At 43.0% G+C, this 23003-nt stretch overlaps 1 protein-coding gene across 1 annotated transcript in view; it reads right to left on the reverse strand.

Moving 5' to 3' along the window:
- Positions 1 to 23003, reverse strand: part of ephb6 (eph receptor B6) — a gene marked incomplete at its 5' end in the record, with an annotated part of 31764 nt that overhangs the window by 1360 nt on the left and 7401 nt on the right. The window contains 17 exons of the mRNA XM_079274540.1: positions 376 to 534; positions 657 to 841; positions 1642 to 1791; positions 1882 to 2100; positions 2191 to 2438; positions 2535 to 2651; positions 3089 to 3144; positions 3256 to 3370; positions 3693 to 3855; positions 3956 to 4080; positions 4827 to 4908; positions 5467 to 5738; positions 6099 to 6254; positions 15326 to 15621; positions 15725 to 15894; positions 17262 to 17534; positions 21969 to 22033. Of these exons, the coding sequence (XP_079130666.1) occupies positions 376 to 534; positions 657 to 841; positions 1642 to 1791; positions 1882 to 2100; positions 2191 to 2438; positions 2535 to 2651; positions 3089 to 3144; positions 3256 to 3370; positions 3693 to 3855; positions 3956 to 4080; positions 4827 to 4908; positions 5467 to 5738; positions 6099 to 6254; positions 15326 to 15621; positions 15725 to 15894; positions 17262 to 17534; positions 21969 to 22033 (2851 nt within the window). The remainder of the gene's footprint in view (positions 1 to 375; positions 535 to 656; positions 842 to 1641; positions 1792 to 1881; positions 2101 to 2190; positions 2439 to 2534; positions 2652 to 3088; positions 3145 to 3255; positions 3371 to 3692; positions 3856 to 3955; positions 4081 to 4826; positions 4909 to 5466; positions 5739 to 6098; positions 6255 to 15325; positions 15622 to 15724; positions 15895 to 17261; positions 17535 to 21968; positions 22034 to 23003) is intronic.

Genomic DNA, 23003 nt, shown 5'->3' on the forward strand with positions numbered 1-23003 from the left:
GTTCAGTTTCCGAGGTCGAAAAAATGTCAGCTCAGCTTTTACTCAATTTGTAAAAGTATACAGATTGCTGAGCATGAAAGTTCCTTCCAAACCCTGGAAACAGATGGAGCTCGCTCATCTGTCCGGAAAACCAAAAACAGCGAGAAAGTGAACCTTGAGCTGTGATAAGTGATATAAGAAACTACATCTTGGTGGTGCCTTCCAGGAAACAACCCTGGACGAAAACGAAAGGTTCCCTGAAGGGTAGAAAATTGATCGAAAACATTTGATATGCTTCGTCGGCAGGAACATAAAATGTAAATGACTAAATAAAAACACACAGTCACCAGTCCTCTTCTTTCAGTGTGCATTACAGTAATAACCATCTATACTCACTCCATGCTGAGCGTGCTGACTCTGTCCAATGTGTCCAGGTGTGCCTGATCAAACTCATCCTGATATCTCTCCATCCTCAGAGCCTTCAGCCAATCACTGACTGTTGCCACTGCCGTTAGGTCTGTGGGCGTGGGGCTGAGCAGCGGCTGAGAGCAGCTTCTGTAAAGAGGGAAAATGTCAATCAAGAGGGGGCATGGCAATCCATACACGTGGCAGGTTGTTCATCACCGGCTGCCTCCGATATGTTTTGCTCAAGCATTTGCCAGAAGCTGGTGTCTCACCGAGTTGGCTCCACCTTGAGGGAGGCAGGGTGCCTGATGAGCCGATCCAAGGAGGAGAGGAGCGAGTCGAAGCCTGGCCGGTCCTCGCGCTCAGCCTGCCAGCACTGAAGCATCAGAGAGTGGAGGGCAGAGGGGCAGTTGTGGGGGGCAGGGAGACGATACTGGTCTGCTACTGCCTTCATCACCTGCAGAGAAAGCGAGTGAGACATTAGACATAAGCAGGGCAGATGGTGTGAGGAGACTTGTGTAATTGCCTTACATGAAAGGTCACAGACCACTAAGGGCCTGTAAAGAGTGACCAAGAGAAAATTATGCAAATTCCAGCTGCTTGGCATTTTGTCGCCACTTAAATGTTTCCGTTAAATCAAGAGGGGGATGGTGGTAAAGCACAGAGTGCTTTAAAAGTACAGCTTTTATGCACTGGTGCCAGTTATAAAATATGTTCAGACAAAAAGCAGAATAAGTCCATTTTTAAAAAATGTTTTTTGTTTGTCACTTTGTACTTTTATTTAAAAATTACTTGATTGGCTTTGAACATGATCCCTACAACGAAATTAAAGCAGTAAATTGTACCACTAGAGCTGTTGTAAAATATAATATGATGGGAAAATAAAACCTCACAAATCTGAATTTTGCACTTTTTAATAGTTCTTTACTTTTGACTCAGAAATTGCAGCTTGATAGCATGCTATTTAATGCACACTTTCATTATTGTTGTGTCTCTTTATGCCTTTATTCAATGACTAAAACAAAATGAAGGGAGAGACGGATTGGGAACAACATGCATCAATGGTCTCCAGCTGAATGCAAATAGTGGAGGTTGCGGCTCATGGTTGGTGCCACTATAGAGCGCCTCGGGACTTTTAATGGCATGTTATTACACTATAGTAGTTCAACTTGCACTTAAGCACAGGATTTGAGTGCATTCCCATCACTAATTGATTATTACTTCCTCTGCTCAGGCAACATTCTCCTACATACTCACTTCTTGATTACTCATGTCCCAGTATGGACGCTCTCCATAAGACATCACTTCCCACATAAGTATGCCGAAGCTCCAGGCGTCACTCGCTGAGCTGAACTTGCGATGCTGAAAGGCTTCTGGTGCCGACCACCTTACAGGAATCTTACTGCCCTGATGGAGGACCAAGACAGACAGTGAATTATGTTACACTGGAAGCATAAATCACAAGCATTAAAAACCACTCCATCCTCCGATACGTACCAGCGAGGCAGTGTATGTAGGTATGTTGTGGTCCAAGCCCCTCATGAGTCGGGACAAGCCAAAGTCAGACACTTTACAGACAAGGTTGGAGTTGACCAACACGCTCCTAGCTGCCAGGTCCCGGTGGACAAAGTTTCTCTCAGAGAGGTAACGCATCCCTGCACCAACTCCTCTGAGCATCCCGATAATCTGGAGGATGCTGAACTGGCCCTCGTTCTCCTGAAGGTGGCAGAGGGGCGAGAGATGTAAAGTCAAACACTGCGGTAACTATAACATGCCAAAGCTGGAGACAGTGTGTTGTTGTCTCACCCTGAGGAAGGCATCCAGAGGCCCGTTCTCCATGAACTCAGTGATGATCCTCTCTGGGGCGGTATGAGTGATCACACCCTCCAACTTCAGTACGTTGGGGTGGTCAAACTGTCCCATGACCCCTGCCTCACTGAGGAACAGCCCCCTCTCTCTGTCGGACGCCCCCCTGCGTATAGACTTCACCGCCACCAGCAGCTCCCTACGACCCATCGGACGGTAGCTGCCGTGAGAAACCTCCCCAAACTGGGCTGGAATGGAGAGGAGGTGAAAGAGATGACACTCTGTTGATAATTATCACATAGCTACAATACGGTTTAAAAGAAAAGAGAGAATCACGCGCATACCTGTACCGATCACGTCCTCGATCTTCAGATGAGTGGGATCTATCTCCAGGGCAAACTCTTTGACGGCCTCACTGGGGTCATCATAAGTGGATGGGTCCACATAATACTTAACTCCACCTGGAATTAAAAGGCTTTTTTTTTTAGAAGTCTGGCTTGTTATCCCTTCATTTTCCACCTTTGAACACATTTATTTGCATGATACAAGGTTTAGATGATCTGTTACTGCACAGCAGAGGGACCTCATTCTACATTATGAAAGATACACAGAAGTAGTACTGTATTTCTAAGTTTGTAACACATGGAAAGAAAATAAAATAAAAAAAACGTTGCTTGAAATGAATTATTAAAATTGAAATTAAAATTTTCAAAACATCCATTGGTTAAAAAGTATGTTAAACAAACAAAACCTCAAATATTATCTAATATATCTAAATATTGTTAAAATAGGTGGCATTTTGCACGAAGCAAACACCACTTAACAATAATTAAATCAAATGAATTAAAACTATTTGAACTAAACTAAATTGCATTAAATGAAACGGGCTAATGCTCACCTCGGTTACTGATGTACCTCTGGAGTCTGTCGCTGTAAGGACTCTCCCTCCTCTTTCTGACATGTAAAAGCAAACACAATGCATGAATGTACATTGTGATTTAAAAAAAAACATATGCCATATGCATACAAAATATGCCTGATCATGTGAATGTATCGACAACCTACCTGCGAAATACCACCACGACCACAATCGCTGCCACCACCAGCAGAAATGCTGCTCCGCCCATTACCGAGCCAACCAGCAGAGGAAGTCGATTCTGGATCTGGTGTGAATGTTCCTCTGCGGGAGAGAAAGTGAGAAAACCATCAGCTGTTGATGTGTCATTGAGCCTTTTGCTGGGAAAATAAAAACACTGTTGTTACTGTAAATTCATTTACTCTTCATGTGTTTGTACTTTAAGAGTACACTCTAAAATCAACCATTTTATTTTCACTTACAGTAGAATCTGGATTGAATATCACACTCAACCACAGAATAGTCCACAGTTAGAAATTGAACTTTGCATTCGACAAACATGAACGTCTACTTCAGTAGTGAACACTATATTACTACTGTATCTTTTCATGGATGATACTGGTATGACAGTGTGCACGAGTTGTACCCAGAGGCAGCGTGGTGAAGTAGATGGTGTTGCTGTAGGGGCCGTAGCCGCGTTCATTTCGAGCTCTGATCTGGAAGGCGTAGATGGAACCGGGGATCAGAGAGTTGATGGTCACCGTGTTGGTCTCACTGTACACTCTCGCTGCACTGTCCACATCTGAACCCTGAGGGACGCAGAAGAAGGACATTTTCTGGTGACTCTTGCTGTGAGTCAGGTGGGCCAGTTGTGCAACATGTATGTTTAGGACTATTCACTGAATGTACCTTGTCATAGTATCTAAGCTGGTACTCCAGGATGTCTCCATTGGGCCTGTCCGGCTGAGGCCACGAGAGAGTGATGGAGTCTGGGGCTCGGCTCAGCTGGTGCATCATGGGAACTGTGCTGGGAACTGTGAGAGAGAACAGATGACTGATGTTTGAGTTGGAATTAAGTTTCCCCTGAGGGATGTGATGATCGATCATTTAACCCCATCATCCCACAACAGTAAAACAGTTAAGTTGTGTTGAAGTGATGGTGACCACAAGGGGGCAATGTTACAGCACTTGTGGAGGATGTTTAGCAGAGCGTGAAAGTGGAGTTTTTATGGAGCACCATGCAGGATCTAGTTACAGTCAGTGCTGGCTAGCCATGCCAGTTCAGGGAACTTTCCAGCATTCCTTTTCATTTAATCAATCTGAGAGTAGATACAATGTTTCTTCTTCACACAGGTTTTTTTTTAGATAATTTCGGTTCATGGAACCTTTTAATCAATCTTAATCAGTATTTTTGAAAAACCACATCATAGTGTACTTTGTCTGCACAATGACCCACTCTCCTCTCTTCTCCTCCCCCCACTTGTCTACTTCCATCGCTCGTCTTTATCTCTTCCAATCTCTCATTTCTCCCTTTCTTCCTCCACAGTGACTATAATGGGATCTGACAACATATTGTAACCTCGAGCAACCTCCTGTCCAGCGAGCAGGAAGAGAAAAGATGGAGCAGAGAGAGAGAGAGAGAGAGAGAGAGAGAGAGAGAGAGCGAGAGAGAGAAAGACACACACACACCGACAGTGTGTGACACAGTAGACAAACGTCATCATCAGAGCATCGCTTCTCTTTCATCTCATCTTTTTCATCCTCTCTGTCCGGCGCTCACCTGACTGGCTCGTAGTGAAATTGATGCTTGTGTATCGAGCTGGAAAAGGACTCAGAGCTGACACCTCATTCATGGCTTGCACCTGTCAATACGAAGAACACACAGACGTGGCACACAAAGCCTTTTTTTTCTATTTACTTTCATGACATGCTTGTTTGAGCAACAAAGCCTCACAGCTGTGTTGGCACCAGTAAATGGGAAATATCTGCCCATTATGAATAAGAAATAAGCTGTGATTTAGTTGAGTTTGCCCAAACTAAATAATACATGTTGCTGTGTATTTGGAGCTTATAGAATAATGTGCCACAGAGGACCTGCCTCCAGGAAATGTTTTAGCAATCAGTGTGTAAAACGCTTTGTTGTCCAGGTGCTGAGTCCAACGAAAAAAGATTGGTATTTTTTTAAATTCTATTTCAATGAAAGGAATCATTTGTACAGTGTTGTGGATCCTTGAAACGTTCACAAAAGTTTCTTTAGAACGCTTCCAACTGGCCCCATTGATTCAGTCCAAACATTATTACTGTAAAAAACAACTCTCAAGACAGTTTTAGACGGTCTTCTTGTATTGTGGATGCATATATTTATCTACAAGGTGATAAGGGAGGCTTGTGTGCCTTTGACAGACAGTTTTCCACAGTACCTGTATGAGATAAGTGACTCTGGTCAGCAGATTGTTGAGGGTGACCTTGGTTTGTTTCAGGTTGGTCTGGGAGGGGCTGAAGGTGACGCCCTCTCCACACCAGGAGCACGCCGCCGGGTTGGTGAAGGTGGCGGAGGGGCAGATGCGACACACCACTCCGTACCACACTTCACTGCGGCCCCCCATGTCCACTGGAGGGCGCCACCTTAAGGACACCCCACCATCGGCGCTCTCATACTCCCAAGACATAGAGACCGGAGCAGATGGAGGAGCTGCGGAGAAGATAGAGCGAAGGCGAGAGGTTTGATCATGTAAGCGGCGGACACTTAGGTGGAAGCACCTGCTAAAAAGTTTAAGATATGAAAAAAAAAAAAGCTGGCAAAGACATTGAACCAAGTTACGTCATAGAACGTTATGAAACAAAGTTTGACTGTGACACAATTTAAGTGAGCAGAGAAACGAAATACTTTGCAGTTTTCTTCTGCTTGTGGAATTAAACTTCCATTATGTTCTGATAAAAAAATTATTCTGTGCATCTCAGTTCTCACAGTCTGAGGAGATGACAACTGACCAGTGAGGCCCCTTGAACACAACCCAGAGAGCCATAAACAAACAAAACCAACAAAGCTCACTTGTGCAGGCGGAAGAGTTGGCATCATTGGCTGCCCGGTAAAATCCGCTGCGACATTCACACACACTCGATCCCTCTTGGCTGGTTCTGCTGTTGGAGGGACACACCGAGCAGGGAACGGAGCCCGCAACGGACTTGAAGTAGCCCACCGGACAGGCTGCAGAGGGACACGAAGAGAGTCAGTGATGTAGTTCTGTGCCAAGTAGGAGTCAGCAGGGTTTCAATGCTGTATAATGCTGTATAATACTGTCTCTCTACTGATTTTATTCATGACTGCAACACATCTTCCTCCAGAGCGAAGGTAACCAGTGTGAAATTAGACACAAGAATATGGGGCAGAGAAAAAATTAAAATAAAGATGTGGTATCATATTTACCGAAAGCTGTGATATTTTTTAAGCCTTGAAAAATGAGGGTCAGAAAAATAAATGAACAAACTGAAATGTTTTGTAAAATTCAAACCAAACTAAAAAAAACTAGTTGTCATATTTGCAGCTGAAACACATTAAAAGTATCAGTGTCAGAGGTTTTTTGGCCTTGGATCACAGTTAAAAACAATATTAACTCAAGGTCTGTGCTCGCTTTTGTTCAAATGATCATAATAATTGATTCGGTGTGTAAATAAATAGTGGAAAAGAAGAAAACATTCAGTGTAAATGAAGAGGAAATTCGTTTGGGTTATCATTAACAAGAAGCACAAATGACAAAATATTTTCCACATCCTTGATTTGATTGGAAGTTATACATAAAACCTTTTGACCTCACAAGAACCACATAAACCTTTCAAATCTTATATACCACAAACTATTTTTGGGGAAAGCATCAATTTCGTCTTGGTTTGCGGTTCCCATTGAGTCAAAAGTTAATCTAAAACATAGCGGCCTGCTGTTTGTTGTTGGGTTTTGTCATGCACAGTCAGAGGAAGTGGCTCACGTTAGCAGACATGCAGCAAAACCACCGGTCGACATGCACACTCAAGTTCAAAGTGACCAAGCTGACCCTGTACCATAGTTTTGAGAGACGGACTTCTTCGCTTTCTCGCAGAGAGTGAGATGAGATGATTCATGTTACTCTCGTGTTTGGTTTTTGTACGAGTTACACAAATGAGTTACAACGTGTTAATTGGTTTTAGAGCTTAGAGGTTCGAAGTAGATTTTGTTAAATTTGGACAGAGCCAAGGCTAGCTTTGCCCCTGTTTCCAGACTTTGTGCTAAGCCAAGCTAACCAGCTGCTGGCTTTAGCCTTACATTTAAATGGACAGATGTGAGAGCTTAACAGATCTTCTCAACTAACTCTCCACCAGAAAGTGAATACGCATTTACCCAAAAATGTCTAACTATTCCTGTTAGGGGGTGGATTCTTCTCAACCTAATCAAATTTAAAAAAAATATTTTCACCAAATCCTATTATAGTCACGGTAGAATGTGTAATAATTCCAGAATAAAAAAGAAAATGGAGTAGAAACTGAATACAGTAATAATGAATTGTATGATTATCCTTGAATCAAGTGATGTAATCCAATAAAAGATAAAATCAATTTAAGTTCAAAGCATGCATATCTCTATTTTTCTCCCTCTCTCTCTCTCTCACACACACATACACACACACACACACACACACACACACACACACACACACACACACACACACACACACACACACACACACACACAGAAAATACCATTTGAACCTGCAGGCTGTTATGCTGAGCTGATGTGTTTCACAGTGGAAAATCCCTGAAATGTGGCAGTTGTTAACGTCAAAAGTAGGACAGCTGAGCGCTGAGGTCAAGATAACACACACACACACACTTCATGCTGCTGTGTGCCGCAGCTCCGAGTGCTCGTCCTGAGCAGAACTATGAGAACATTGAGAGTTGTGCCTTCAGGCTGGTCTGCTGCCATTTTGACTGCGTGAACGCCTAAAGCAGAGTCAACTACAGGTTGCATCGTTCAAAAACAGCTCCTTTTCTCCGTGAGCTATAAATGTAGTGTGTTTGTGTTCACAGACAGCCAGGCCTTCTTGAATCTCTGAGTGTGTAAATGGCACACCTGATAACACCCGACGAACAGCTTTAAATAAGGATCCTCTCATCTGTCATTAAAACAGAGGGATGGAAGAGAGAGGATGAGTGTGTGCTCTTTATAGTCAGCAGGAATGAACCCCTCACCTTGTTTACATAACCTTGTCAAGAACATTTATCAACTGTGACACACTGTATGTGTGTGTGGATGCATGTGTGTATACTAGATGGTAGAAGAAGGTCTGGTCTGGGAGAAGAAGATACGACGGTAAGAAGTGAAAGAGGGCAAGGAATAAACAGATAAAAGGCTTTCTGTGTTCTCACGTGTCTCAGAGAGTTGACTTTGCTTTCAAACAGGTGTGAAAAGGAGAAAAAAAGGAGACGGAGGGAAGTAAAAGGATGTGGAGAGATCACAGAGGGAGAATATACTAGAAAAGGGGAAGAAGTGAACATAGAGAAGGATGGCCCAAGACAGTTGTAGGATGAACAGTGGGATTATGTGTATGAGCGCCAGCTGATGGGTGAAAAAACGAGGAAAGAGGAGAGCGAAACAGCCTCCTTCCTCAATCTTTCATGTCCCAGCTGCACATTACCAAATGTGTTCACTTACGGCTCTGACACGAAACATGACTTTGCTACAAAGCCTCTCATCGGCGTTACGAGCTCCGGCGACAACTGAACCCCCCCCCCCTCTCATCTTCATCCACCTGATTACAGCAGCCAATGAGAGTGCAAGTCCTCTGCCCTCTTGCACGATGTGCAACCCCCATCCCCCCACTGTCGGCTACATCCATCTATCTCCCAGCTATGAAGTAGACAATTCAAGGCCATAATGGCTGCCGACACAGATGCCTCTCCGTCATACATCAGTACACTCATGGAAAGTAAGAAGAGAAGTGAAGAAGAGATGAGTTAAAGCGAGGGTTGATGATGAAAACATGGGTGTTGTAGTGTATGACAGTAACAATAACAGATATGAGTCAATCATTTTTTTAATGAATCAACTTACAAATAAGAGCTGAACTGATCACTCGATGAAGTGATTACTCCATCGTCAGAAAATGACCACTAAATGTAATTGAGTAATTGTTTCAGCCAAAAGTTATCAGCTCCAGCTTCATATATATGTGAGGTTTTGCCCCTTTTTATGTTTTATATCATCTTAAACTAAATATCTTTGGGTTTTGGACAAAAAATAAGCAATTTAAAGATGTCATGGTCAGCTCGGAGAAATATAGATGAGCAAATAATCTAAAAAATAATCATACGAAAATAATCCTAATTTGCCGCTCTACTCACAAATGTTGAGAGCTACGAACAACTGGAGTCATATTGATTGCAGGTGCCAATGCAGCAACATTTAATATTTCAGAGATGAAGAACAACAAAATGAGAAAAATACAAAAATCATAACAACAACACAGAATAAGATAGATGTATAAATGGACAGAGAATGACTTGGGGAACACAACAATACTTTGGTTTGTAACGTTGACCCAATTTCTCTTCTCTCTCCCTGTTTCATGCACTCATTCCCTCTTTTGGCTTGCAGCATAATCTCTCTCTCTCTCTCTCTCTCTCTCTCGCTCTCTCTCGGACCTGCAAACACACATAAGCTCGGTCACAGATGCAACCACACAACAGAGAGATGAGCACGCATGGTTCCAACCGTAAATGTCTCCCCTGCGTCTCTCCATCCATTATTTTCCCTCTACCTTCTGTTGTTGAGTGCAGACAGAGACAACAGACACATACACTGGATCACATGTGCTATAATATTTGATTTGATTTCCATAAGTAAGCTCCATCAGCACACAGGCATATGTAAAAGCAAACAATGCATTGCATTTCTCATTCATAAGCAGCGCTTCACAGATCATGAACTAGGTGGGCTTTATTTAAACAGAAAGCTATTTCCTGTCCTGCACATATTTAAAAAAATAAATACTGCAGAATATTAAATTCCACAGCATGTTTTAGACGTATACAAATCCTATATGTTTAAATAAAAATGTAAGTAAAACGAGACATACTTTATTTCACACACTTAATATCGCAAGTTCCCATAAGTTGAATGAGGCAGCAAGTCTTTGTAATACAAACCTCCATGTGAAAGAAAATCTATGTGGACAAAAATGACAATTACACCAAGGATATTACACAAATGACACTAATTGTAAGTGGATGTGTATATATAGACCTTTGGGAGATTATCATTTTCAATGTTAGGCTTCTTCTCTTTTTATTTTCTATGCTGCCTTTGTCCTGCTCCTGGCCAAATGAGGTTTGATGAGCACATTATTCACCTTTTTAATAAAATAATTGCTTATTCTTACATCTAGCAGTTACTGAGCAACATTATCAATCATTAGGAGTGTTGTGTAAGTCCAGTATTCCCTCTCTTTTAGCTCTGTTTTTGGTCTCCTGAGGGAAATATTTGACTATTTAGCTGTTAAATGCTCCACTAGTCTCTAACTGTGTCTGTCTGCTCTATGGTGCGGAGCAAATAGTAAACAGCGTTGTTGTTTTTTTTTTTAGCTTTTTCTGCTGGAATCAACACTATGACAATTAAGCGAAACAAAATGCTGAATTCGCTATAAATCTCTGCAAAGAGATTTTTAGTTAGATGCCCCAAATAAGGTCTGTGGTGAAAACAAGCTTAAGAGATGTTACCGTTTTATTCTACGACATAAAACACACAGGTAACCCCACTCGTGAATTTTGAAGCGTGTCTTCAAAAAGGCGGTTGCTAACAAGTGGCTGAATGAGACTAACATTACTTCACCTCTGGCTTAGTGGTTGTGACGTGAAGTCATGCGACCGTGGTGTAGTTCTTTGGACAGCCTAACATCAGCTTTTCACTTCGAGCGATTACGTTCACCCTCAAAAATCACAAAAGTAGCGTTCATTTGTGAAGATTATCTTGCTGAACAAAATGTGAAATTATCATCAACATTTGTTTGCCACAGAGCTTATTTTCTGCAATAATCCAAAATCAAGTGGAAAAATCCAATTGGCTTTTTGTCGAGGTTATCTTATCATTACACTACTTGCTCTCATGACCCAACATGCTAAATAAATGACTGTTGTGATGGAGATAAGCGTGATCAGCATCATAGCTACTCCCACAGAGAGGACCAGCCAGCGGTCAATACTTGGTCTCATTGATCGTCTCACTAAACTAAGTCCGGCTCAATGCTTGATCTTTATTGACTGGAAAAGCAACTGAATGTCAGCATTGCTAATAAGTATCCACTTGACATATCACAGTGGATAATAATTATGAAGAAATGCTGAAAATGATTTAATCTGAAGAAAGTCTCGCCTACTGTCTGCTTTGAGGAAGATATCCATGCTGTTTGGTGAAAAGTGTATTTTTAGGACCAGAGAAGAGTCAATCATCACACTCACAATACTATCAAGCTTGCACTCTTACTTTTACTTCCTCCCCTGGCCAAATGTTCTTGTTTTCCACCACAACAAGCCTCAGGATAGTCAGTGGACGTGTCTGTGCTGAGAGCGACCGAATCAGGACAATCTGACGTGTTGAATATTTCAGCCGCACTCCACAGGAAACATCAACAGGTGTCCAAATGAACTCAGAGCCCATTTGAGCGTTCAGCACTAATCCGTGTCCCAAATCCTCGACAGTGGCTTCATGTTTGAGAGGGAAGGAGCTTGTCTGAGGACGATGTACTGCCAGCTCAGACCAACTCGGGGAGCCCAACACTAAGGGACTGTTTCATGTTTGTCTGAACAGGTGTAATTGTGTCTCATGCTCAGTCGTCTCTCCGCCTCTCCGTCTCCCTTGTGGGATATAAATGTCAAAGGATGAACTCATCGGACAGCTGCTGCTTGTCGTCTGCCTCTGTCCTTATCATCTTTCAGAAGACTGAAGATGAATTTTTATTCAACGGAGCCACGGCGACTGTACAGAAGCCGGATGTTCTTTTAGACTTGCTTGTGATAAACAGCTTCAAAAATAGTTCAGGGAATGATCTTTAAATGCCTGTCTGCCAAAATGCCAGCTGTGTATGAATAAGTGTTTGATGTTTCAGTTGGTTATTTAATTCATCATCAGCCCAAATGGTGTCGTGTTGTTTTTGTGAGTCTGAATTAACAGAATGGTCGGGCATCGCGCATGTAGTAGATTCATAAAAGATGTCTGTAAAGTTTTTTACCCGAGCTCCTCTGAGTGTTTTCGTCATTTCTAATGTTTCAATTTCATTTCAAAGAGATAAGTTATGAACGATGGGGATTTTCTGTGTTCTTTTCAGTGGTTTAAGTGGGTGGGGCTTCATTGGAAAAACATGATGTTGAGTAATTAGCATATAGCAATCAGGATTCTGTTCAATTTGCATCAATATCTAATTACAGTCGTGGGGCTGTTTGCTTAATGTTGCTTTCAATCAAATCTGATCAAAACACAACCACACAGTCCTAATGATGCAGATGCAAGTTCAGATTTTGAGTGTTCTTTTAAAGGAATAATAAATAAGGATTATTTCCCCAACGTATAAAGTCAGTTTATCATAAACCATCAATAATATAGTTGGTGGTTCAATCCCTGAACTCCTGTCGACATTACAAGAACCCGAATGTTCAATCATGATACAAATGGTGATCAGAGGTGATTATAATTGACCCTGACAAAGACCAAATTTCATGCCAATCTATCCAATAGTTGTTCAGATATATCATTTAAAAAAATCACTGGCACTGCTAAAACACAAGTCTCTTTAGACAAAAACGTAATGAACGAATGTGTTTCACTGAGACATAAACACGATCGCTCACTTTTGTACTGGTGCATTTCTTATTTTTTCAGTTTTCAGAGTCTGAAGTCCTTGCTGTAATAATCCACTTTCACAAATAAAGAAACACATTATGGACCCCTTGAATCTTTAATAGAAATCTATTAGAGCTGTGTGTGTAGTTAAAGGCAATCATTTAACACTCATATTCACTGTCACACGAGACCAGGAGGAGGAGGGATCTAAAGTCTCTTATTTGTTCCTTAAAATGATGTCTTGCTTGAGGGGGCAGAGCTACGCTGGGGTTTAGTATTCTCACATGGATATCAAACATTAACTCTCACTATAGTGATTTACTTAAATAGCAAGAAGCCAAATACAACTGAATAAATGGAGACAATACATCCTCACAGGGGACTGGTCAGTGTGCTGTCTTGTAGGTTAAGATGAGACACTTGTAAGTGGAAAGAAATGTCAGTTTACTTCTTGATAAAGTGTTCATAGTGCTGGCGTCACAAAAACAACGACCATCTCCGAATGGAATGCCTCTAATTACAGCTTCCAACCAATACGAACGTGTAGTGCTTCCCTTTGCTGGCCTTGAGCTATTATTAAATGTCCTCGGTGCTTAATTCAAACTGGAACAAAATGTACAAGTTTGAACAGTTAGGAAAGTTTGGTTCTCCACTTTCTGGTGAGAAGAAGGATCGGCTACTGTTAATAATTCCTCACGACTGCATCGCCAGTTAACCATCTGCCTCTTTTCTCAACATTCCCAGGGAGCCAGAGCGGACAACAATGGAATGATGCCAATCCACATCATCTGTCAGTGAATTGATCAACAAAACATAATCAAATCAGAGTTGGAACAAAAAGCCGGAGCAGCGTGGGCAGCAACGTGTTCGATCATTCACAGGCCGTCACTGGGAGCCTTTGCCCCGGCAGCTGAGCTGTGTCGAGAGGTGATTTGTCAGTAAATATCAATCAAATGCAGACAAGTTTTTTTTTGCCTGCTCTGTTAAGTCATTCACTTGCATCCTCCTATCTTTCACTCTCCCTCCACCTCTCCCTGTTTTCCCTACACTCCCCCTCTCTCCCCCTGCGGTTTCTGTCACTTGTTCACAGACGAGTGGCCTTTATATCGCCATGACCTAAATGTGTCACTTCCCTCTCACTGTGGCTCTCTCTCCCTCTCTGCCTCTCCTTCCTCCTCCTCCTGCTCTCTCTTGATATCAATTCCTGTCCGTCTGGACATCTCTCAAATCCCTCCCCCCCTCACCACCACTCACACAGACTTTGAGAAGTGAAAATATTTTTGACCACTTTTGCAATTGCTGACCATTGCCTCTCCTCTCCTCTACTGTCTAGTACAGTTAGCAGTAAATTACCAATTTAACAGCTTCGTATGCCTGTAAAACTCTATTTTACTCTCCATTTTCTATTTATTACAGAATATATGCAAATGTTACATCACTAAAAATTCACTGCATGGATACAATAGTGCCTCTCCTCTTCTCATCTCAAACTAACCCTGCCCTCGTTTCCCTCTGGTCTCTACATCAAACACATTCAGAGTGACAGCAGCGCCTCTCAATATGGATCCATACGCTACGTATCTTAACAAATACCAAGAAGAGAACTGATAAGAAGTCATGGCCTAAAAGTTGATTGACAGTTTTTATTTTTGGATACATTTTAGTTCAAACGAGCTTGAACAGAGTCACTATATGTGCATTTAAAGGTGAAATTCACTGATTAAAGGATCAGGAAACAGGAAACGGTGAATTAGGGCTGTCACATTTTCAATTAGAAAGTCAAACTACTTAAGAACATTGGCCAACAATCGGATATTTCATCTGTAACGACATGTTCAAAATTCACATGATGCATGCAATAGGCCAATGCTTGAAATCCATTCATAAAACACATTATCTATCTGTCTGATCCACTGCATGTCATGTTGCCCCCTCAGTTAACTCGCTATTGTTCTTTTGGATTCAATGCCATAGACGCAAAAACTCAAAATAATTTGGACAAATTATATATTTTAAGCTTTTGAAAAAACCTGCCGGCTCTACTCCACCTGTGAAAACTGTTGTATGATGCTTTGTAACTTTGACCTTAGTCAAGTCTCATAAAATAATTTTGAGCTTGGAGACTACAAACTTTGAATCGAAAATCTGCATTACAAACTGGAGCGTCAATCTCGTTGCATGATGGGAAGTGTAGGAGCCGATATCTTTAGAGTGTAACCACATCTCGGCCTTTGCTGAATCAATTTGAACAATTCTTTCTTTGATGTGTCTCACCAGAGTTACCTGGAGGTGCATTACTAAATTGCTGGATTGCTTTTTAAACCATCATAAAAAAGGCTGATGTTCTGCAGCTACTTTACACGGGAAGTGAAATGAACACGATGAGGAATCAGGCCGATCAGTATTCTTTGACTTACCCAAGCAGGCAGATCCATTGAGGTTCTGCTCATAGCCTTCATCACAGACGCATCCCCCTACAGGAACCATCCACTCCCCTTCAGCATTGCAGTGCATTCGAGGGGCCGTGCCTCCCTGTGCTTTACTGTGGGGGACACATGTCCCGCTCAGGGGAACTAAGGCGGCCGGCTCAGCCCCTGAGGGAGTTGCAGGGTAGGATGCCAAGTACGCGCTGGTGGCCGGACAGCGCCGATAGAAGACTGACACACCCATGAGGGAAACACAAGCTCCACTGTCAACGACAGCCAGGACGAATCTGAAACAAGGGTCATATGTTAAGATGGGGGACATTTAGTCCCGTGGGAGTGATAATGCTCGTAAAACATGAGCAACCTAGTGAAGCACACAGTGATGATTACCCATTGCGTGTGAGTGGGGCAAAGCTGCGCGTCTTGATGTTGATTCGGCTGTATCTGTTGGGCTGATACTGGTGAGGTGAACTGGGCTCCACCTTGGAGAAACTCTTATCAGCCGCGATGGTGTCGATCTTCACCCAACCCTCCCTGGTCTCCTTCTCTCCGTTGGACGGCTGTGGGGAGGAAAGAGCAGCGTGGACAGCAGCCGGTGGAGGGAAAGATCATTTGCGGTCAAGGGAAAACAAATTAGCATGGAGAGAATGTGTGAGAGGAAGGACGGAGGTCAATAAAAGGAAGACGATGGATGTTAAAATGAACTGGTTGATAGGACATATACAGTGCATCGAACTAAAATGGAAGGAGTCTCTGTCTGCATGTCTGACCTTCGATTTACTCAACAGCCCTTCATCCAATCGACTGCACACTTGGCGGGTGTATCGCTGAGGATTCAAGGAAGTGCAGCGTCGAGTGGACCTCTTTAGAACCACGGGACATGTTTATTAGTGCGTTATGTGCACACTGTGTGGAGTATTAAGAGAGGACCCCTGTTACTCCCCCAAACAGCATGCTGGGTACATCTCGCTCTCCCTCGCTCGCTACAACATTAAATGTTACCCCGCTGACCAGCACGCTGTTCATCTTGCTCTCTGTTGATCGTTACAGTATATTCAACAGCAGATAAAGAAAGACCAGCCCGATCCGAACGGGCACATTTTGCAAGGTCGCTGCACTAGTAAAATCAAAAACTAAGTGAAGAAAACTTTGTTGTATTTGTCCTCGGCACATGAATAATTAGAAGAGTCAACGTTGACTTGTATGTATGCAGGTCCCAGTGGGGGTTCGTGCTCAAGTCCCCGTGATGACTTTCAGCGCTGCGGTGCTTCCTGACTCTTCTGTGACGCTCGTCTGATTCCTCATCAGGCTTTGATTTACATTTTTAAAAAGCATCTCACTTCCCTAAGAAGAAATGCATTCATACAAATGCTGCATCCCTCCCACTGTGACTGCGACTGCACATGTAGCTCAGGCAATTCAGACTCGGCAGCTCAAAATGTGACGAGCAATGTGACTAAATGCATAAATAAACAAAACATTTTTGGACGGTCAGTGTGAGTCACTTAAAGCCAGGCTTCATCGACAGCACATGAGGTTCAGAGAGCTTCCTGCAATGAGTGTAAAATGGTCACAGTTGTATATTTTATGCCTTAAAGATATAATTAGTGGGACTGAAGTGACATTTCCGGAGACCGCAGTGGCACATTTTAACATTTTGTAAACCACAGTCCTCAACAAGTATGTGCTTCACACCAGTGTTTCATTCTCAGCTTTCCTTGACAAGCCCAACAAGAATCAGGATGATGCTACAATTACTCCTTGTCGTGAGATGATGGGAGGTTTTGGAGTAACATGAGCACAGCATCAATATAAATTGCATTTTACTTTGCTTCATGACTCTTTCTGGTGAAGTAAACAGCTGGGAAAGAGGGTCTGTTGAACTGCAATGATCTGGATTCAAACTGGGGCCGGTGTTTTGCCTCACCTCAGCTGCCCAGGTCCTCTCCAGCTCTCTCTGGGAGTCGGCCTGTTTGTAGTACAGGGTGAGTGTCTCTCGGCAGGTGGGTGACGGTGATCGAAGGCTGGCGCAGTCACGCACCGAGAAACGCAGCGTGACGAACACCCGTGGAGCAGAGTGGCGTAACAGGAAGGGCGTAGCCAACCAGTTGTCTTGAATACGGGGATTTTGGTTGACGTTACAGACCTCGAAGGTTCGTATGAGCTTCCCCCGGTCGTCCAGGACACTGACCTCATCCCACTGAGAGAGACAGAAACAATATTATGAGCTTTGTGTGAACCCAACTTTGTAAAAGAGAAACATGATCTAAAGTAGGGAGCTCTGCAATACGCGTGTGTAAACTCTAACAACCCTGCTGTGTTTATGGTTTGTCCACAGTTCAGATTCATCCTTATATCTCTGAAGATAGTTTACATCTCTCAAGGTAAATATTGAACATATTGCCGGTGTTGCTGACATGTGGGCCCTGTCCTTCACTAACATCACACACTGTTGTTTGACATCTTTATCACTGGTGAGATAAGTATAATAGAGTGTTTGATTTGCTCTGATAGAACACAAACACTATGATTGAATCTGTAAGTGAAAGCTGTTCTTTTACTGTCCCCAGTGAAGTAGGTCATCTCTATGCCCTAGTTATCCACAATAGACTTTCCTATGTCTAATTAGGTAATCAATGATTATAAAACCAGTCGTTAATTAAATCACTTGAGCCATTCATTTAGAACACTTGTTCAAGTGTTACAGACAAAACTGTAATAATCAAGAGACAATTATTTCCTCTCTTCTACTGGAATCGAACCATTTCGATCGTTTCAGTTTCATGTGTCTACTGTTTGTGGTGCGAGAGAGAGAGTTATATTTAAACTAAATAGATGATGTTGGGATTTCCCAATTGAATGTGTTACAGGCGTATAATTATGTATTATAATAACAATAATTCAGTTTCATAATGAGACAGGTGGTTCGTTTTTCTCTTGCACTAGTTTGGCATTTGCATGTGTATCACTGTTGACATGTGACAGGTGGCAGACACTTGTGTGTCTGACTTGTGGCAGCTGTTGTGTCATAAAACGAGCAGATTTTGTCATATTTTAGGGACTCTGAATACTTCTAGATGCACAAATGGATTGGGGCATGAGTTTTGTAGCTTCGTGGAGAAAAAAAACGAGCAGCGCAGAGACACGGCTCTGAATGCGACTCAGTCAGTTGAGTCAAAATGTAAATGTAGGCGAGGGGTTTAGTTTCACCAATTATACAGTACGGTGCCTCCAAGGATGAAAAGGCTCTGCTTTAAGCCTGTGTAGCCCGAAGTGACAAGCAGCGCCTTTTCTGTTGTAACACAGAGGAATTATGCATTAGGCCTCATCATCAGTATTCTCTATGCAACAATGGCAATGGACAAAAGGTCCTGACGCCCTATCAGAGTGCATTTGGTATGTGTGTGTTTCTGTGTTTGTGCATGTTAGTGTATCTCTGCGTGCTCATGTCTCTTTCTCTGTGTGGTTCTGACAGCCAGTATGAACAGAAACCTTTGTAGCATCACACACGAGGGAGTGCATTCATATTTGGTCCAATTGGAATAATGATAAGATCAGTGAGCAGATAGAAAGAGTCTGAGGCGCTGTCAGTCTAATGGAGTGAAAGGACAGTTTCCTCTCTCCCGGGCCGTGATTGACTCCCTGTCAGACATGGGGATGAGGGGAATCGGGTGGAGGGAACAACAGAGAGCACATGGTGGGACGAAGGGATGCAGATGGGGAGCAGGAGCTCAGAGAATAGTGGGCGAGTAGTAAACAGAGAGTGTATGTGTGTGAGGTGGCTGCAGCAAAAGCCTGACCATGTGGCAAAAGGCTTAGACTTTCAGGCAGAGAGAGCAGCCGCTGGTATCTGTGTGTGGTATTGCGTGCAGTTTGCTCCTGTACCTTGGTGAAAAAAACCAGCTTTCATTTGTTTTCTGACCTCAACGACCTCTTCCCTCCCTTCCCTATTTCTCACTGTCTCATTTTCTCCCTCCCTTATGAAGAAAGAAAGGAGGGGAGGGGGGGAAACGTGGCAGATTGGGGAGGAGGGGTGGAAAGAAGAAAAAAATAGGGACGACTCATCTTCGTGATTTAATTTGAACCGAAATGCCAGAGAGCCACGTAATCTCTCCAGTGACAGAGCACTGGGAGGGGCAAGGCCCCGGACACACACACACACAAACATGTAGAAGCAGAGAAAAGCACGCACACATACCCAAAGACATATGCATTCGCACACACACACACACACACACAATGGAGGAGTAGTGTGTGAAACATGGGGAGGGCAAAAAGACGACAGTAAGAAGTCGACAGTCTGCTGGTTTGACACTGAGGGGAAATAAGCGGCCGAGTGGATATTGAGTTTGGGGGGATGAAAGGAAGAATATGAAGCAGAGACCTAGTGGCTCTGGGACTGTGAAGGGCAAAGGGAGGAAAGAGAAGAAGGAGAGAGAGGCAGAGACAAAGAAGCAGAGAGCTGCCTGTCGGTACATTAAAAGAATGGAGAGACGGCAAGAAGAAGCAGGAGGAGAGTGCAGAAAAAGAGCCTCAAGCACAAGAAAAGATGGGACGTGAAAAGAAAAGTGAGGAAAGGGTTGAAAAAAGAACACACACACACACACACACACACACACACAACCTCCCTTTTTCTGTCCCCCTCTTTTGGTCTGTCTTTCTACTTCTCTCAGCTTGATGCTCCAGGTCAAATAACCATATCTCCATCTCAGAACCACTTCTCATCCAGGGACCATAAAAACAGAACTCATGCAAATGCTTTACTTGCTGAAAGCACCCCCCCCCCCCCCCCCCCCACACACACACACCAATGGATGGTCTCCTATTAGCAGCTGCCATCATGGTTCACGAATTCCTAACACACATGGGGCCCTAATTAATCAAACATCATGTACAATTACGGAGGCCAGGCTGGGGTGATAATGACAGCGCATCCAGTTAAACTACAGTGTGAGGTGAGATAAAAGGCTCCGTGCGAGTGTGTATGCTCGCCAGATGTTGCTTTGAGACTACTGCACTTTCATCTGGTACTTTTTGAGCTGCCAACATGTGAAACTCTGGTGGTAGCTGGTCGCAATTGTCTGCCAAAAGTAGCGTGTATAAATGTAGCGTTAAGAGTTATGACTTGTTTTCATTTCACGCACTGTATGATATACTCTCAATTTATACATCAGATGTTTTGCACATAGGATAAGAATAATATTGTTCTGTACTGGTCGGGTAAATGGCATAGGAATTTCCTCCACAGAAACAAGTACAAGTTCGGGGCTCCAGTTTCTCACATGTAGTTTGACTGATCATCTCAAAGATGATGACAATGAAGACAATGTGTGTGTGTGTGTGTGTGTGTGTGTGTGTGTGTGTGTGTAATTATGAGCCATATTAGAACTGAGCCACAATCACTCACACATGAACGAACTTAACTGACCCGGGAGCTAACCCTAGCACAGTCACGCAAGCACACACTCACACACACACACACACACACACACACACACACACACACACACACACACACACACACGTATAGCCCCACACACACATATTTACACAACTCAAGGTGATGCGACAACCTTAAATAAAAAGCAGCTCAAAAATGGGAGATCTATGGTTCAATCGCTGCAATCTCATCACAGATGAAAACACACAGTACAGACTAATAGAAAGAAAAGCATTTCATCCCTCAAGGATTTCTTGAAGGGAAGTTGAGACCTTGCTCATTCTCAGGCTGCGTGTGCCAAAAGCTCCACCAATCAACGTCAGATGCCAGACATCCTGCAGGATAATGACCTCGGCCTTATCCCTTAACGGACGTTGATCCTTATTCCTGATCTGAGATCTGTAACTTTCTGCAAACTGTAATTGTCTGCAGCAATGACATGTCCACAACAGCAAATAGCAGAGACTGTTTAGTGGAGGCCTGCTGTTTATTCCTGCTGTTTATTTGAATCATTGCAATCAATGCAGCCTTGACAAATGTGCCAGCAAGCAAAACGACACGACAGTAGTCATGTTTGATTTTGATGTCTGTCTCTATCTTAAACAGACTTTTAAGAGCTTGGATGTGTAAGCTTGAATCAACACATCTACAGAGCAGAGTGATCTTGGCATGAATGTTATTTTTGAAAAACCCAGCTTGTAAATTGATATGTAATTTAGTTATAATATCAGTTAAGATTGATCGAGAAGCACAGACGTGGTTATTCTTCATCGACAAGTCTTTTTTTTCTGGTTATACCCAGCACAAAATTGTCATCATAACTACATACAGGACCGTGACTAACCTAATAAATAGGGCTGTCGTCGGATGAAATAACCTTATATGCTCCAGGAATTGGTGATGCGAATGTCTCCCTATTTCTGATTAATAAATAAATTGATTCATCAAGAAAATGATCATCAGATTATGTTGAATGTTTACCTCTGCATCAGTTACCTAACAGGACCGTTTTTGTAAAATAATGTGAAATGTATTATTGTGTTTACAACACAAAGCCCAACAAAGAATGTGATTCTAAGAGCACACTTAAAACGTAACCATGTGTAACATGTGCGCGACACATTGGATTGGCCCCCAACATGAATGCTGTAATGCTTCCAACAGCTGGAGAGCACTAGAGAAAGGTCTGCTTACCCCCGTGTCTGGATAGGTGGTCCAGCCCAGCTCGGAGGTAGACTCTGTTGTGTCCAGCAGCATCACTGACAGGAAAGGAAGCAGAGACAAGGAGTGAGAGAACAGAACAGACAAACAAGTACAGCTTTCGATTTAAAGAGTTTAAACCAGAACAGAGTGAGAGTTAAAACTAAAGAGCTAAAATTTGGATCTGCTCCAGTAATGCTGAAGTTGAGACAGACTTTGTGAAGTCTGGTTTTTAGGGTCAACAGTCGTTTAACCTTTTACTGGTCTGAGGAACAAGTCCAGATCGATTCGCTCCCCCATGCCATAAAAGCAGGGAGCGCTCCAGCTGTGTGCATCTGTCAAACCGAATAAGCGATTCTGAGCGACGATGCAGTTTGGCACAATGTTCTGGTGTTTATAAAAATGTAACTGATTGACCTGATGGGGCACCGTGACGAAAGGTCACATTTTCCAACTTTAAAAGGCCATAACAGTTACTGTCACTTTGTGTTGAAACTTAGCAAGCTGACGCTTCTTGTGTCCCAAAGGGAACCATCGTGTGAGGTATCAACAGACATTTGCTCATTTCCACTGATTTAGAGGGAAAGCTTTTCATGTTGGTGTATTTTCCCATGATTTGCTTTTAGGTTTAAGTGCTTTAAAAAGCAAGCTGGCATAAAGATCACACACACACACACACCAAGTGACTTTAATGCTGAGTGCTGCGTGCTGACACATTGCAGCTTCCCACACAAAGCTGAAGCCCTTGAATTTCCCATTAGTATTCCAAAACCGTGGTGTTCCTTCAGTCTGGCAAAGTCTGCGCTCGGTTCTCTGTTGAGGAGCCGCCGATTGAACGCAAGCCAACGTTTCTCATGCACACAGAGGTGGCAAATGCAAACGACTTCAGGTTCGGATGCTCGCACAGATGGAGTTCATGGACAAAAGTATGCAGTGTCGGATTTCATCAAGCACAACACGAATCACGCAAAGGGCTGTTGAGACACGCGCCATCCGCCTTTGTTTACAAATAGATAATTCTTCTCGTTG

This window comes from Melanostigma gelatinosum (assembly GCF_949748355.1).
Source record: "Melanostigma gelatinosum genome assembly, chromosome: 9".
NCBI lineage: Eukaryota > Metazoa > Chordata > Actinopteri > Perciformes > Zoarcidae > Melanostigma > Melanostigma gelatinosum.